The sequence below is a fragment of the Callorhinus ursinus genome, unplaced genomic scaffold (assembly GCF_003265705.2).
Source record: "Callorhinus ursinus isolate GAN/ISIS: 27379988/994484 unplaced genomic scaffold, GSC_fseal_2.0 scaffold20, whole genome shotgun sequence".
Taxonomy (NCBI): Eukaryota; Metazoa; Chordata; class Mammalia; order Carnivora; family Otariidae; genus Callorhinus; species Callorhinus ursinus.
This window is the reverse complement of record NW_027397082.1, coordinates 29,099,319-29,113,708: the sequence shown is the minus strand read 5'-3', so window position 1 is coordinate 29,113,708 and position 14,390 is coordinate 29,099,319. Positions and strand designations below refer to the sequence as shown.

The 14,390-nt window shown below is 39.7% G+C and overlaps 1 protein-coding gene across 7 annotated transcripts in view; it reads right to left on the bottom strand.

Annotated features, from left to right (window-relative positions):
• CSGALNACT2 (chondroitin sulfate N-acetylgalactosaminyltransferase 2) overlaps nucleotides 1-14,390 on the bottom strand; it is a 44,896-nt gene that overhangs the window by 3,415 nt on the left and 27,091 nt on the right. For 6 of the 7 annotated variants that reach the window (XM_025880637.1, XM_025880639.1, XM_073904474.1 and 3 more), the window contains one exon: nucleotides 4,686-4,767. In XM_025880637.1, the coding sequence (XP_025736422.1) occupies nucleotides 4,686-4,767 (82 nt within the window). Of the gene's footprint in view, nucleotides 1-4,685; nucleotides 4,768-10,890; nucleotides 12,949-14,390 lie in introns of those variants that run through there. The other variant, XM_073904475.1, reaches the window with a different exon arrangement.

Sequence of the window (14,390 nt, the reverse complement as noted above, 5' to 3'; positions counted from 1 at the left end):
GCATAGAGGACACAAACCATTTGGAATTTTTTGAAGAATCAGCAAGATTCTTAAAAACTGAGAACAAATTAATTCTTCAATGAAGAGCAAGGTTTCCAAATTATGTCTTCTAGCTAATAATTATATGCCACTTAGTTTCATACTCACAGGATGACAACAATCCTGAGATCTCTGAAAAGTATTACCTTAAATAGTCACAGCTTTACTAAACGCTATGTCTAATACATATTGGTTTTTTTTCTTTGTAGACATAAGCTCTTCAAATATTAAAGATGATGTAGATACTTAAAATAAATGGGGGACTTCCAGTTTCTGGTCCAGCATATACAGAGCTTAGAAGTCATATCATCCTAACAACAAGTAAAAACCAAACAAACTGAAAAATAAACAGATCCCTGAGAGAAATAAGGTCACAGAGCGAACTGCCACCTCCAAATTGGAGAGAACACAGAATCACAACTATCAGAGCAGAAACCCACCACTAGAAATCTCTAGGGGAACCAGGACTGGGGTAGGAAAAAAAAATCTGAACTATAGATGATGAATGGCTAGAGGTTTAGTGGACCAAGTCTGAGAGTTGAAAACTCTGGGGGAGGGGCAGTCATAGGAGGGTCCCTACAATTGTGTGAGTTTTACCTTTAGGAGCTCTAGCAGGTTCTCACTGTAAAGACTGGAGCAAAATCCCCTAGTGCTTTCAGCAGGGGCAGTGGGAACGTAATCATTCTGAAATATGCCGGAACACTTTCTTCTCCTTCTTCTTTTTTAAAGATTCAATTTATTCATTTGACAGAGTTAGAGAGAGAGCATAAGCAGGGGGAGTGGCAGGCAGAGAGAGAGGGAGAAACAGGCTCCCCGCCGAGCAGGGAGCCTGAGGCGGGACTTGATCCCAGGACCCTGGGATCATGACCTGAGCCAAAGGCAGCCGCTTAACCAAATGAGCCACCCAGGTGCCCGCACTTTATTCTTCTTAAGAAGGCCTGCCTTCAGGAGAAACTATTTTACTAGAGTCAAACCTACCTGGGGGAAGGACATACCCAACTCCAGCCTACTCTAGCCATCCTGTCCCACCTAAGGTTGGGGGCAGTGTCTGAGAAACACTTGTGAAGTTAACAGTCCAGATACATAATCTCACTAAAGGACTGAGACCTAATCACAGGACTATAGAATGCTTCCTCTTTCCCCACACCTCACCACCGATTACTAAAGGCTTATTTATTGCAGTTTCCTTTGCCCAATACATCATATTCAGCTATGAAGAAAAAAATGAGGCATACTAAAAGAAAAAACAGACTGAAGACACAGAGCGAGCATCAGAACCAGATTCAGATATGGCAGGGGTACTGAAATTATCAGCCTGGGAATTTAAAACGACTATAATTGATACGCTAAGGGCTCTAACAGAAAAAGTAGACAAGAACAGATGGGTAATGTAAGCAGAAAGTGACAGATTCTAAGAAAGAATAAAAAAGAAATGCTAAAGATAAACAATGTAACAAAGGAAGAATGTCTTTGTATTGGCTGAGGAAAGAAATCTCTGAGCTTGAGGACATGTCAATAGAAACTTCCAAAACTGAAAAGGCAAAAACAAAGAGGACTTGGGTGGGGGGAGCCAGATCAGAACAGAATTTCTAAGAACTGTATACAAGAGGTGTAACATATGTGTAATGGGAATATCAGAAGGAGAGGAAAGAAAGGAACAGAAGCTCCAAAATGAAAGAGGCCAAATTCCAAACAAGTGCTGCTGAGAGGCCAGGGGCTCCCTTTCTCATCCAGCCCATTGTCATAAGGTAGAGAATACACCCCAAAAGGGAGTGGGACCCCTGACCCTCCACTCCATGTCCTACTCATAACGCAGGGGTGTCACTCTGAGAGAAGTGTGCCACTGTCTCCATCCCCAGCTCCAGAGAAGGCTCAGTGAATCGCAGGGGAGGAGCCAGGACAGAAGAACAAACTGCTTCAAAGCTCTTCCCAAAGGAACTGACTTTATTTGAAACAGTCTGCAGAAGTTTAAGCCTAAGGGGGCTCTTGAAAATAATGGAGATTTTGGTGATAAGCAATTAAGAGAAGGCTGATAGCTCCATTAGAGCAATAAGCTAAAATGTAGGCCGGCTAGTTCAACTGGAGAGAAACAGGGAAAGAGACAGATAAGAACCTTACTGAGGTCTGAACAAAACTCAAAGATGTGCCTCAAAAACTACCTTGCAATAGGGTTCAATTTAATTAGGTCAGACTGTGGAGCAGTTTATACCCCAGAGCACTGTCAAAAACAAGAGAGCAATGAGTGGAGCCTAACAGGTGGGAGTGTTACCAACAGAGGCACGGAGACAGTAAAAGACAGCCCTACTAGGGGCGCCTGGGTGACTCAGTCGGTTGAGCACCTGACTTTGGCTCAGGTTGTGATCTTGGGGTCCTGGGATCCATCCCTGTGTTGGGCTCCGCGCTCAGCGGGGAGTCTGCTTCTTTCTCTCCCTCTGCCCCTCCCCCTGCTCCTACTCTCTTTCTCTCAAATAATTTTTTTTTTTAAAAGAGAGCCCTACTAAATCCATGTCATCCCAGGGTGACTGTGCACATGCCCTAAGGAGTGACATATTGCTGGGGAATGGGGAGATAAAATTCACTAAAATAGTAAAGCCAAGTTAATAAACAAGCAAGCAAAAACAGAAAACAAGCCCAAGAGTCAGGGGGTAATCAATATCCAGACTTGCCACAATATATTACCTAAAATGTCCAGTTTTCAAGAAGGAAATTATGAGCCATGTAAAGAAACAGAAAAGTGTGACCCAAATACTAGAAAAAGTAGGCCACAGAAACTGTCTGTGAGAGGACCCAGATGTCAGTTTTTACAAATTTTTCAAAGCCATTATAAATATGTTTAAAGAATTAAAAGGAATCATGCTTAAAGTAACAGAAGGCAAGATGACAATGTCTCATCAAACAGAGACAGAAATTATATATATAAAAAGAACCAAATGGAAATTCTGGAGTTAAAAAGGACAATGCAAATGAAAAATTGATTAGAGCAGCTCAATAGTAGATCTGAACTAACAAAGAATCAGCAAACTTGAAGACAGATCAATTGAAATTATGCAATCCAAAGAATGGAGAGAAAAAAAAATAACGAAAAATGAACAGTCTCAGAGAAATGTGGGACACCATTAGCTATATTGACACATACCAAATAGGAGTATGAGGAGAAAATCATGAGAAAGGAGCAGTGAGAAATACACAGATTAGAAGGCAGTGATGTATCCTTGCTGTTTTATTAAGCCAGAAATCAGGGAAAAGGGCATTAGTTTCACTTAATAGTCCTTTTATTGCTATTTGCTGTTTCCATGATTCAAATGTTACAATGATAAAGAGACAAGGTGAAGGAATTTCCAAAATAAATGGCTGATTATAAAAATGAATGTAAGATGGACCTAAAAAGTACACAAAATGTTTTTTTTTTTTTAAAGATTATTTATTTATTTGAAAGAGAGAGCACGAGCACAAGCATGGGGAGTGGCAGGCAGAGGGAGAAGCAGACTCCCCGCTGAGCAGAGAGCCTGATGCAGGGCTCCATCCCAGGACCCTGGGATCATGACCTGAGCCGAAGGCAGACGCTTAACCGAATGAGCCTCCCAGGCGTCCCCACAAAATATATTCTATTGTAAAATGTAAAAAATATATACAAATATGTGCACGTGTATATATAGATATGTATGTGTATATATGTGTGTACATATATATATACATACACACGCATAAATATATAAAATATATTCTTATTTACTGTGGAAATGTAGCCACTGACTGATTGGGAGACATGGAATCAGGTTTCAGCCTTTTTTTTTTTTTAAGATTTTATTTATTTATTTAAGTGAGAGAACAAGCAGGGAGGAGGGGCAGAGGGAGAGGGAGAAGCAGGCTCCCCGCTGAGCAGGGAGCCCAACACGGGCTCGATCCCAGGACCCTGGGATCATGACCTGAGCCGAAGGCAGCCGCTTAACCAACTGAGCCACCCAGGCGCCCCTCAGCCTGCTTTCTTAAACTGTACTCTGACAATGTATTTTTTGCTAGGTAAGGCTGAAGCTAGAGTGGGGCAGGAGGCTTAGACCGGATTCTTCAGGGTCATTCTGGCTTCAAGGAGTAGATGACTAAGCCAGTGACTCCAAGTCCCCCACTCCAACTTCAACCAGAGCTGGAAGGATCAGCTGTCATTTCATTTGTTTTAAATACTAGGATTTTCGTAACAGTTCAATAGAAAATTAAAGGGGGTTTCATCTCTAAATAAGAAAATGCAAAAGCCCTTGGACTAGATAATCTAACATTATTTCCAGATGTAACAATCCATGAGCACAACACCAAAGTTATGTAGAGATCTTTCCTAAGAGTATTCAAAACAACTGCAAATAATTGGTAACAAGCCAAACAGATGTTTTTAAAAACTAGTGTTTCGATTTTAAAGAAACAAGTAAATAGTCTATTTTACCTTAATTTTTTCTTTATGATCTCATTTTTGCTACTTAGAGACATTAATTATAAACTTACTTTGCCTTTCACACCTCCAGATACCTCTTTTTAGCTAATTTCATTCATAATTTAATAGGAAAACACTTGATTCTGAGACCTTTGAGAAAAATGCCATGAGGCACTACAGTAAATATGTACAGCCCTATCCTTAAATGTAAGGTATACTTACTTACCAATGGTCAGGAAATCTGATCGATACTGACAAGTCATTCCAAAGCCAAAATCTCGCCAAAAGCCAGAATCTTTTTTGTGAACCTTTGGTTAAAAAAAAAAAAAAATTCAATTTAATCCCTCAAGAACTAGAAGTTTCAATCAACAATGAAAAAAACTAAAATACTTTCCAAATAATAATTTTTCCTGTCATTTATTATGACTGACAATGGATCACAAGTATTCACATGATTAAATCCTTACAAAACCAACAAAAATACAGTACTCTCCATCAGCAAAGGGTTCTAGCCACATTCAATTTAACTTAATTTAAGGCCTGTACAAGGTGCAAGCTGAGGTTACTAATAAACAGTATGGTGCCTGAGCTCAAGGAGCTTACATTCCATTCTGGGAGGATAACTGTTGCACAAACTCATACTATAATACACCGTAATTACTTCTACATAGACCTTATAAGGTGCCTACCCTTGGCCCTTACCTGACTGTATACAGTTTTGCTCTGGTAATTACCCAGCCCCATGTAGCCCATGAGCTTCAGAGAAGCTCCTCCCACCTGTAGCTTTAGATTGGACCATGATTACTCTATACCAGTGGCACAGTGTCACCCACTTATTGTAGGAATTGATTCACTAATGGGAATTAGACAAAATTCAGGCCAACATGGTAAAAGGGGAGGGTCGTTGGGAACTCTGGAAAACAAAGCCCCTTCATTCCTCTGAGAGAGCTACTAGAAAAGACACTTGCTTTTTTTTGGATGGTGTAGGGCAGGAGTCAGCAAACTACAGCCTCCAGGCTAAATCTGGCCTGCCGCCTGTTTTTGAAAATAATTTTATTGGAATATAGCCACACTCATTTGTTTATAACCTGTCTATGTATATTTCATGGTACAGTGGCATAGCTGAGTAGTTGCTATAGGGATTTAACTATATGGCCCACAAAGCCAAAATATTTTCTATGCGGCTCTTAACAGAATAAATTTGCCAACTCCTGGTGTAGGGTGTAGATGTGAAGCTTGGAACTGCTACAGTCTTTTTCTACTACAAGGGAAACAAGCTTTAAAATGAAACTGTCACCACTTAAGTCCAAACAGAGAAAGAAAAAGAAAATCAGGGCTTTGATGATATACAGCCCCAGAATCAAGTAAAAGTTGAAGTCTGATAAACCTTCTTTATTTTATTCATGCATTTAGCAAGTGTTTTAATCCATCAGACATAGTACTGAGAACTGGGACACAGCAGTGGATAGAGATGACAAAGTCTCTGCCATCACAGAGCCTCTGTTTTGATGAAAAAATAGCAAATAAATAAATATATATATCAGGTGGTAATACATGCTAGGAAGAAAAATGTAGTAGGACAAGGGGAGAGCATGAGAGAAAGAAAGCATATTTTGGATATAACGGCCACATGGGGTCTCTCTGAGGAGATAATGTTTGAGCAGGGACCCTAATGAAATATTGAAGTGAGCTGTGAAGTATCTAAAGGAGATCATTCCAGGCAAAGAGGGTAGCATGTATGATGGCTATGAGGCAGGAAGGGAATGAGTGGGTCAAGAGCAGAAAAAACAAGGGCAAGAGCAGAGGAATGAGGTCCTGCGGACAAGAAAGGGCTATTAATATTTTTTAAAAGATAATTGTTACTACAGAATTTTTGTATGCATATGGTAATGATCTAGAAGAAGCATAATGTTAGGATAGGAGAGCATGATGGTTGGCTGGAGGGGAGTCCTTGTTTAGGCACGAGGGATGAGCTCTAGTTCAAGAGAAAAGAACAGGCTGGCCTTACAAAAGGACGTGCGTAGTTCCTCCACTGGGAATGGAGAGGCTGATGGGTCTCATGATAGAATAAGGAAGTGAAATGTCTGAATACTTCTCTATTCTAAGTGAAATACGAAGCAAGGTTTGTGGAGAGTGAGGAGCAGTGAGGGGTGCTGGGTTGGAGGACAGTGTGGCTGGCTTGCAGGATGGACAGCGGGTAGACTACGGTCAGGTGCAGATGTCAGGGCAGCTGCGGAACCTGAGGTCTGTGGTCATGTTTTTAAAGCAGTGGCCCTATACTGGGGCTGTGTATTTCTTACCCTCCCTGTTCCACTGCTCAGGGGCCTGGGTAAGAGTTGCCCTTAACCAGGCTGGGGTTCTAAGAGAAAACACTGGACGGGGTGAGGGATGCAGGTGAGTATAGCAAGGAGGCTGTGGATAATGACTACAGAGTTGGAGTTGGGTAAGGAGAGACATGAGGATGCGGACATGAGGGAGATGACAGAAAGGAGGGAGTTACCTCATCCAAAGTGCAAGGTTCTAAGACAGCCTCCTCTGAGAGATAAGCAGGAGTTAGTCAAGTGAAAGATGTGCTGGAGAAAGTTCTAGACAAGAGAACAGGCTGTGCAAAGACGAGATTAGAGAGAGCACCGTGGGTAAAGGATGGTGGGACCACATTAGAGACAGAAGTAGAGGTGCCCACAAATGTAGGCCAGAGCTCAGCAAACTTCTGCAAAAGAATAGGCAGTAAATATTTTAGGCTCTGCAGAACACAGAGTCTGTCACAACTATTTAACTTAGCCACTGTAGTGTGAAAGCTGTCATAGACAACAGGTAATCAAATGAGCATGCTGTGTTCCATAAACCTTATTTATGGCTGCTGAAATTTGTATTTCATATAATTTCCATATGCCATGAAAATTATTTTGAAAATCTTTTTCAACCATTCTTCATTCATGGGCCGTAGAAAACTAGGCAGTAGGCTGTTTTGGCCAGCAGGTCATAGACTGATGACCCCTGGTCTAAGAGACCCATGAGGCCACATCAAAGAGAACGGGATACCTGGTCACATATTTTGGGTCTATCCTAATAGCAATGGAAATTCTCTCAAGAGTCAAGGCAGAAGGAGCAATGTGATCAGGTGACATTTTTGAAAGATCACTCTGGCTAGAGTATAAAGGAGATATAAGAGGGGACAAGAAGGGATGCTGATAGGCTGGTTAAGAGGCAACAGTTATAATCTGGGAATGGGAAGCTGGTGGTTTAGACTATCATGATATATTCAGAAAGAAAAAATTGCATGGGGGTAAAAAAAAAGATTGAGGACAAAGAATTGATAGAAGTCAGGAAGTGATTGAATGGGCAGGAGTTGGGGTGAGAGGAAAGGATCAACCAAGAGTGACAGCAGGCTGCTGTCCTAATGGGTATGTGATAGTGCCATCCCCCAAGAGTGGGGGCACTGAGGAAAGGGTCCAGAGCTGAACGATGCAAAGCTGGGTGCTGAGCATAATGAATGTGAGTGATCTGTAAGGCAGCTACATGGAAATCACTGCAGAGAGCAGGAATGAAGGGAATATACAGGTCTGTAGAGGAGGCAAATCTTGAGAAGAGTGGGAAGAGTCTGAAAAAGCTGCGGTAGGTAATGGGAGAATTGGCTGAAAAATAGAAGAACAAGGCAGCACTGAGGACTCAGCTTAAGTTGGAGCTAATAAATGAGGTATGCATTTTTTTTTTTTTTTTTTGCAGGGGAGGGCTTTTTCCCCTTCTAGAATGTAAAGCTCCTGGAGAGCAGGATTTTTTGTTGATTTTGATCACTGCTATATCCGGAGCACCAGAACAATGCAAGGCACATAGTAAGCTTTCAATAAACATTTGTCAAATGAAATAAATAAATTTATAGAGGCATAATTTCTGTGGCAAAACCAGGTTCCAATATTCTTATCTTCTTAGTCAAAACATAATCCCTCCTCACCCCCCACCCCCGTGCGCAAATAAAATAAAACACTCACTCTGATATTTCTACCCCCATGACAATTCTGATTTTACAAATATCAAGACTTCCTTTATAACTTAGTTTCTTTAAAAAAAAAAATCTCCAAATATTATCACACTTGGGGAAAGGAGTCATTAGTTTTGATTTTTAAAGCCATTTCCACTGTCTATAATCCCTAATTGTTAATATTTTATCGCATTTTTATCTGTCCCTCTCTTAAGCATCTGGGGGATGCAGCCACACATAACCTACATCTCCAGCCCCCAGCCCCTCACAGGCTGCCAGGTTCACAAATCCATGTGGCAACTTGACACCTTCCCTTGGAGATCTAATACACAACATATACAACCATGCTCAGGTTGAATCCCTGATCTCTCCTTCTGCCCTTCCTGTCTTTCACTCCTCACATCTAATCCACCAGCAAGTTCTGTCAGACAAATCATATCCTAAACTTTCTCCACAATTATCATCCTTAACCAAGCCATGGTCACCTCCCTGGTGCACTGCAAAAGCCTAACTAGCTATTTGCAGCTGGAGCCACACACCATCCATTCTCCACAAAATCAAAACCCTCCCAGGGTTTCCTATCACATGTAGCCTAAATCTAAACTCCTTATAACTCTACATGACTGGCCCAGCTTTGTGCCCTGTTGCCCACTGTGTTCTAGCCACCTTAGGAAACCCATTAGCTGTTCCTTCTGCCTGGAACTGCCTTTCCCCAGTCACTAGGTAGCAGGTTCTTTCCTGTTAGTTGGATGGCCTCTCCAACAGCCTCATCTCAGAAAGGCCTTTCTGACTAAACACACCACAGAAACACCTAATCACTTTTCACAACTCAGCCTGTTTTAATGATTTGCATGGTATTTATTAATTGACTTTATCTTCTGTCTCTACCTACAAAGAATCTTTATTCTTGTGAACAATAACCATGTCTATACGGTTCTAGGTGCTGGGAATTCCAGCTGTGAATAGTGGCTGGCATAGAATGAACCCTATTGGATGAATTAAGGTAACAGAGGCAGTTTGTGCAGTGGATAAGAGTGGAGACACACTGCCCTGGCTCCTGGCCCCATCCTTGCCAGCTGTGCGTCTGGGCAGGAACTCAACCACCATATGGCTGTGTCCTCATCTATAAAATAGGGGTAATAATAGCATATACCTCAGAGGTGTAAGGAGGATTAAATGAGTTAACATGTATGAAAACCAGAACAGTATCTTACACAAGGGTAGATAAAAAATTAGCTATTATTAGCATTAAAATATCATCGAAAATACACATATATAATTTCCCCCTTTTTAAACATTACATTTTCCTCTACATTTACACTGCTGTATATATTTACATTTCATGAACATTTTCCTCCTGCTACATATTCACCATCATATGTACTATAATTCATTATTTTATTATTAGAGTTTTACTTGCTTCCAATGTTGTCAATAGTATTATATGTATTGCTGCTCTACGGTTCTGTTTCCTCAGGAGAGATTCCTGGGAGTGGAGATTACTGGATTAGAGGGATGAACCTGTTTGAAAACTCCAGACCCAGAAAGCCTGCCTGCATTCCTACACAACCAGCATGGATGGAAGAGCCCCCACCCCACCAGCCGCATTTGCATGGCTGTTTTTAAAACTGATTTTATAGCAGCAAAAAAGTATTGCACTGTTGTTTTAATTTATTCTTAGTAAGGCTGGTTATTTAAATGTCTATCGTGAATTATTACCTACTGTCTTTTAGCCTTTTTTTTCTATTGGTGTATTTCCCGTTTACTTTTAATATCAAGGAGATAATATTACACATTAAGGAGAGCAAGCTTTTGTGTTGTTTTAAGTGGGGTGATTGAAGTTTAGAAAGGGTAACTTGCAAAGGTTACAAAGTAGTGAAACTACAACTTGAAGTGGAAGTATTTAAACTTTTGTGTGTAACATCTAGAATGAACGAACATTCAAATCATTCTTTTCCCACATTCTTCCAAACCAGACAAGAATATTAGCTGCTTTTACATTCCTCTTCATCCTCACATATTGATTCCATTTAGCACTTTGTTTACCAAGTAATTTTTTTTTATAAATAAACTTTATTTTGGAGTAATTTTAGATTCACAGAAAAGTTGCAAAGTAGTTCCCATGTACTTCTCACCTAGTTTTAACTTTCCCTAAATGTTATTTTTTTTAAAGATTTTATTTATTTATTTGAGAGAGAGAGAGAATGAGAGATAGAAAGCACGAGACGGAAGAGGGTCAGAGGGAGAAGCAGACTCCCTCTGAGCAGGAAGCCCGATGATGTGGGACTCAATCCCGGGACTCCAGGATCATGACCTGAGCCGAAGGCAGTCGCTTAACCAACTGAGCCACCCAGATGCCCTCCCTAAATGTTATTATCTTACATTGTTGTGGTACATTTATAAAAACTAAGAAACCAACTATTAACTAAATTTTATTTTATTCATTTATTTTTAAAGATTTTATTTATTTGAGAGAGAGAGAACGTGCATGAGGGAGAGGCAGAGGGAGAAGGAGACTCTTTGCTGAGCAAGGAGCCCGATGCAGGACTCAATCCCAGTACCCTGGGATCATGACCTGAGCTGAAGGCAGAGGCTTAACTGACTGAGCCACCCAGGTGCCCCCCCCCCAGGTGTTACTATTAACTAAATTTTAGACTTTATTTGGATGCAGTTTTTCCTTTAATGTTCTTTTTTCTGTTCCAGAATCCAGTCCAAGGCACCACATTGCATTTATTTGTTATGTCTCCTTGGTCTCCTGAGAAACTGTCATAATTTCTCAGTCTTCTTGTTTTTGATGATCTTGACGCTTTTTATTATTTTTTTAGTAATACCTACACCCACCGTGAGGCTCAAACTCACGACCTTGAGATCAAGAGTCCTGTGCTCTTCCAACTGAGCCAGCTAGGCACCTTTGATCTTGACACTTTTGAGTACTGGTGGGGTATTTTGTGGAATACCCCTCAATTTGGGTTTGTCTAAAGTGTTTCTCATGATTAGGTTTTTGGAAGGAAGGCCACAGAAGTGAAATGCCCTTTTACTACATCAAATCAGGGTGCATAATAACTCTGGTAATGTTAACCTTCATTATTTGGCTTAAGGTGGTGTCTGCCAGGTTTCTTGAAAAGTTCTCTTTCCATACTCAATTCTTTAGAAGTGAGTCACCTAGCTCCACCTACTGGAAAAGAAAGTATCAACATAAGTTATTTGGAATTCTGTAGCAAAGATTTAGCTCTTCTCCCTTGTCTACTCTTATCTAATCAGTTTATTATTATTATTTATTCACTAATTTATTTATATCAGTATGGACTCATGGATATTTATTTTATGCTTGGGGTTGCAATCCAGTACTATGTTATTTTGTTGCTCAAATTGTTCCAACTTTGCCATTGGGAGGGAGTTCTTGCAGGCTCCTGTGTCCCTTTGACACACCCTCATCTTTTTTTTTGAGTACTGCCTTCCTTTCTGGAGCTTCAGGCTCCTTGATTTCCTGTCCCTGCACCAACATCTGGGAGCTGCGTATGCTTGTTACTCTTACCGTATTACTGCTTCTAGGTCCTCTCAGGGGACAGAGCTAGGTAATACACATTTGTGTGTACCCTTTGAATTTTAAATCCCCAATTGCTATTCATTTCTTTTTTATTATGTGTTTCATCAACAACTATTTAAACAAAAGTTTTACTGGGGTTTTGGTGGTGGTGACTACTGTTTTATTCGCAGGTCTTCTTTCAATTCATTTCTCATTCTGCTGAAGAGGTCTGTAAGAAGTAAACTTTGAGTCCTTAAATATTCAACAATATCTATTTTGCCCTCAAATAGGTCAAATATTACAGAATTAAAGTTATTTCTCTCACATTCAAGGTATTGTTTTATTGTCTCCTAGCACCAATATCATCAAAAAGAAGGCAAATGCCAATCTGATTCACACTCCTTTGTAGACAAATTCTCAAATGCCAGACTTGTCTTTCCTTAGCTCTTTGAAGTTTTCGTCTATTTCCTCCACTGTTTGTTCTCTCTCTTCTGGAACTCCTATTAACAATTTTGGGAGCTTCTTGAGTGGTTCCTCATGACTCATTTTTTCACTCACATTATCTCTTGGTCTTTGTGTGCCCAGATGTCTTGTCTTCTAGTTTACAAGTTTGTTTCAACTGAGACCATTCCACTATTCAGCCCATTTAGTGAGTTTCAGATTTTCACAATTTCCAAGTTGAACTTTTTTAGCAACAAATCTGGTCATATGAATTTAATGTTTTCTCTCTCTAAAGACATATTTATCTTAAAGTTGTTTTCATTCTGTATTCATATTCTCATGTGTTATCTTCTCTGTTTATTAAAATTTGGTGCCTCTCTTTCGTAGTGTTGGTTTGGCTACTCTCAGTTAACTGCTGATTTTTGTTTCAAAAATCATTGTTCAGGGGCGCCTGGGTGGCTCAGTCAGTTAAGCGTCCAACTCTTGATCTCAGAGTCTTGAGTTCAAGTCCTGTGTTGTGTTCCAAATTGGGCGTGGAGCATGCTTAAAAAAAAAAAAAATCATTGTTCAAAAACCCTTGGCTGTTAGCTATGATTACAGGGGCCTATCTCCAGTAATAGTGGAAGAGGGGCCGAATGTGGTCTTGGGCACAATGTGCCAACAGCAGCTCCTTTTCAGAGCCCGGGGCTCCCTATCCATCCTACAACTCAATATTCCCAAAACCCTACACTGCCTTTCTTGTTCCAGGAACCACACACACTGCCACAGCCTGCAGTCCAATCCCTGTGATGCCTGTTGCTAGCACATGCCCAGAAAATATGTACTCCACCACTCTCTGTCTTCTATGAGCTCAGAGGATACAGAGCAGCCCCATCTTGTGTTCTTCTGAACATGTTCCAGATTCTTCTTTCCTCTCTCAATCCTATGCTAACTACTGCCATCTTACATAAATTTCTCAAAATTTTCTACCAATGGTACTTCTCTCATTTTCCAATGCTAATACACTTTATTTTTAGTAATTCACTTTTACAAAGGATTTAGAGTGTTAGATAAGGCAAATGTGGGTACTTGGTTCTCCATTTTGATCCCATTTGTGTCTATACTCCTAAATAATACTGGCCTACAGATAAGGTAGAGGGGTGTGTGTATATAGACACTTTGCCAGGTGTTAGTCTGAAGATAATGTTGGCTTCATAAAATTTATTAAGTAGATCATGTGGTACTAATTTAACCTGTTCTTCAAAAGTTTGGAAAAACTCACCAGTAAAACATCATATCTATGCACCTGCAGGGTAATTTTTTTGATAACTGTTCTAATTTTTTAAGTGGTTCTTAGTCTTTTCAGAGCTTCCATCTCTTCTATTTATAAAATGCTACCACAAACGTTGCTTGTGTTAATAGTTTATAAATTCTCAAATTTTTTATTTAGAATTTTTAAAATGTACCATATAAAATTGATTTCTCTCAGTTGTATTTTCCTTTTTACTCCAAATCTGCCCACTTTGGTTAAAAAAATTTTTTGCACATAAAGAATAAGCTCCTATATATTCGTAAAACTATTATTTTTGGTTCATTAATTTCTGCCTTTATTTCTTTCCTCAGAGTTATTCATTTTTTTAACATCTTAAATTGACTTCTTAGTTGTTTCCATTTTTATTTAATATTAACAATAAAAGACTAAGACTTTTAGCCTTAGACTAAGTGCAATATAGTATTCTGGACTGGAACCTGAAACAGGAAAAGGACATTAGTAGAAAAACTGGTGAAATCCTAATCTATAGTGTAGTTAGCAGTAACTTGCCAATGTTAATTTCTAATTTTGACAAATCATTATGTAAGATATTAATCTGAGGGAAAACTGGGAGAAGTACAGGAACGCTCTATACTATCTTTCCAACTTTTCTGTAAATCTAAATTATTCCAACATAATGTTTATTTAAAATAAAAAAAACTTATAACTATCAATAACCGTAAGTTCTGTTACA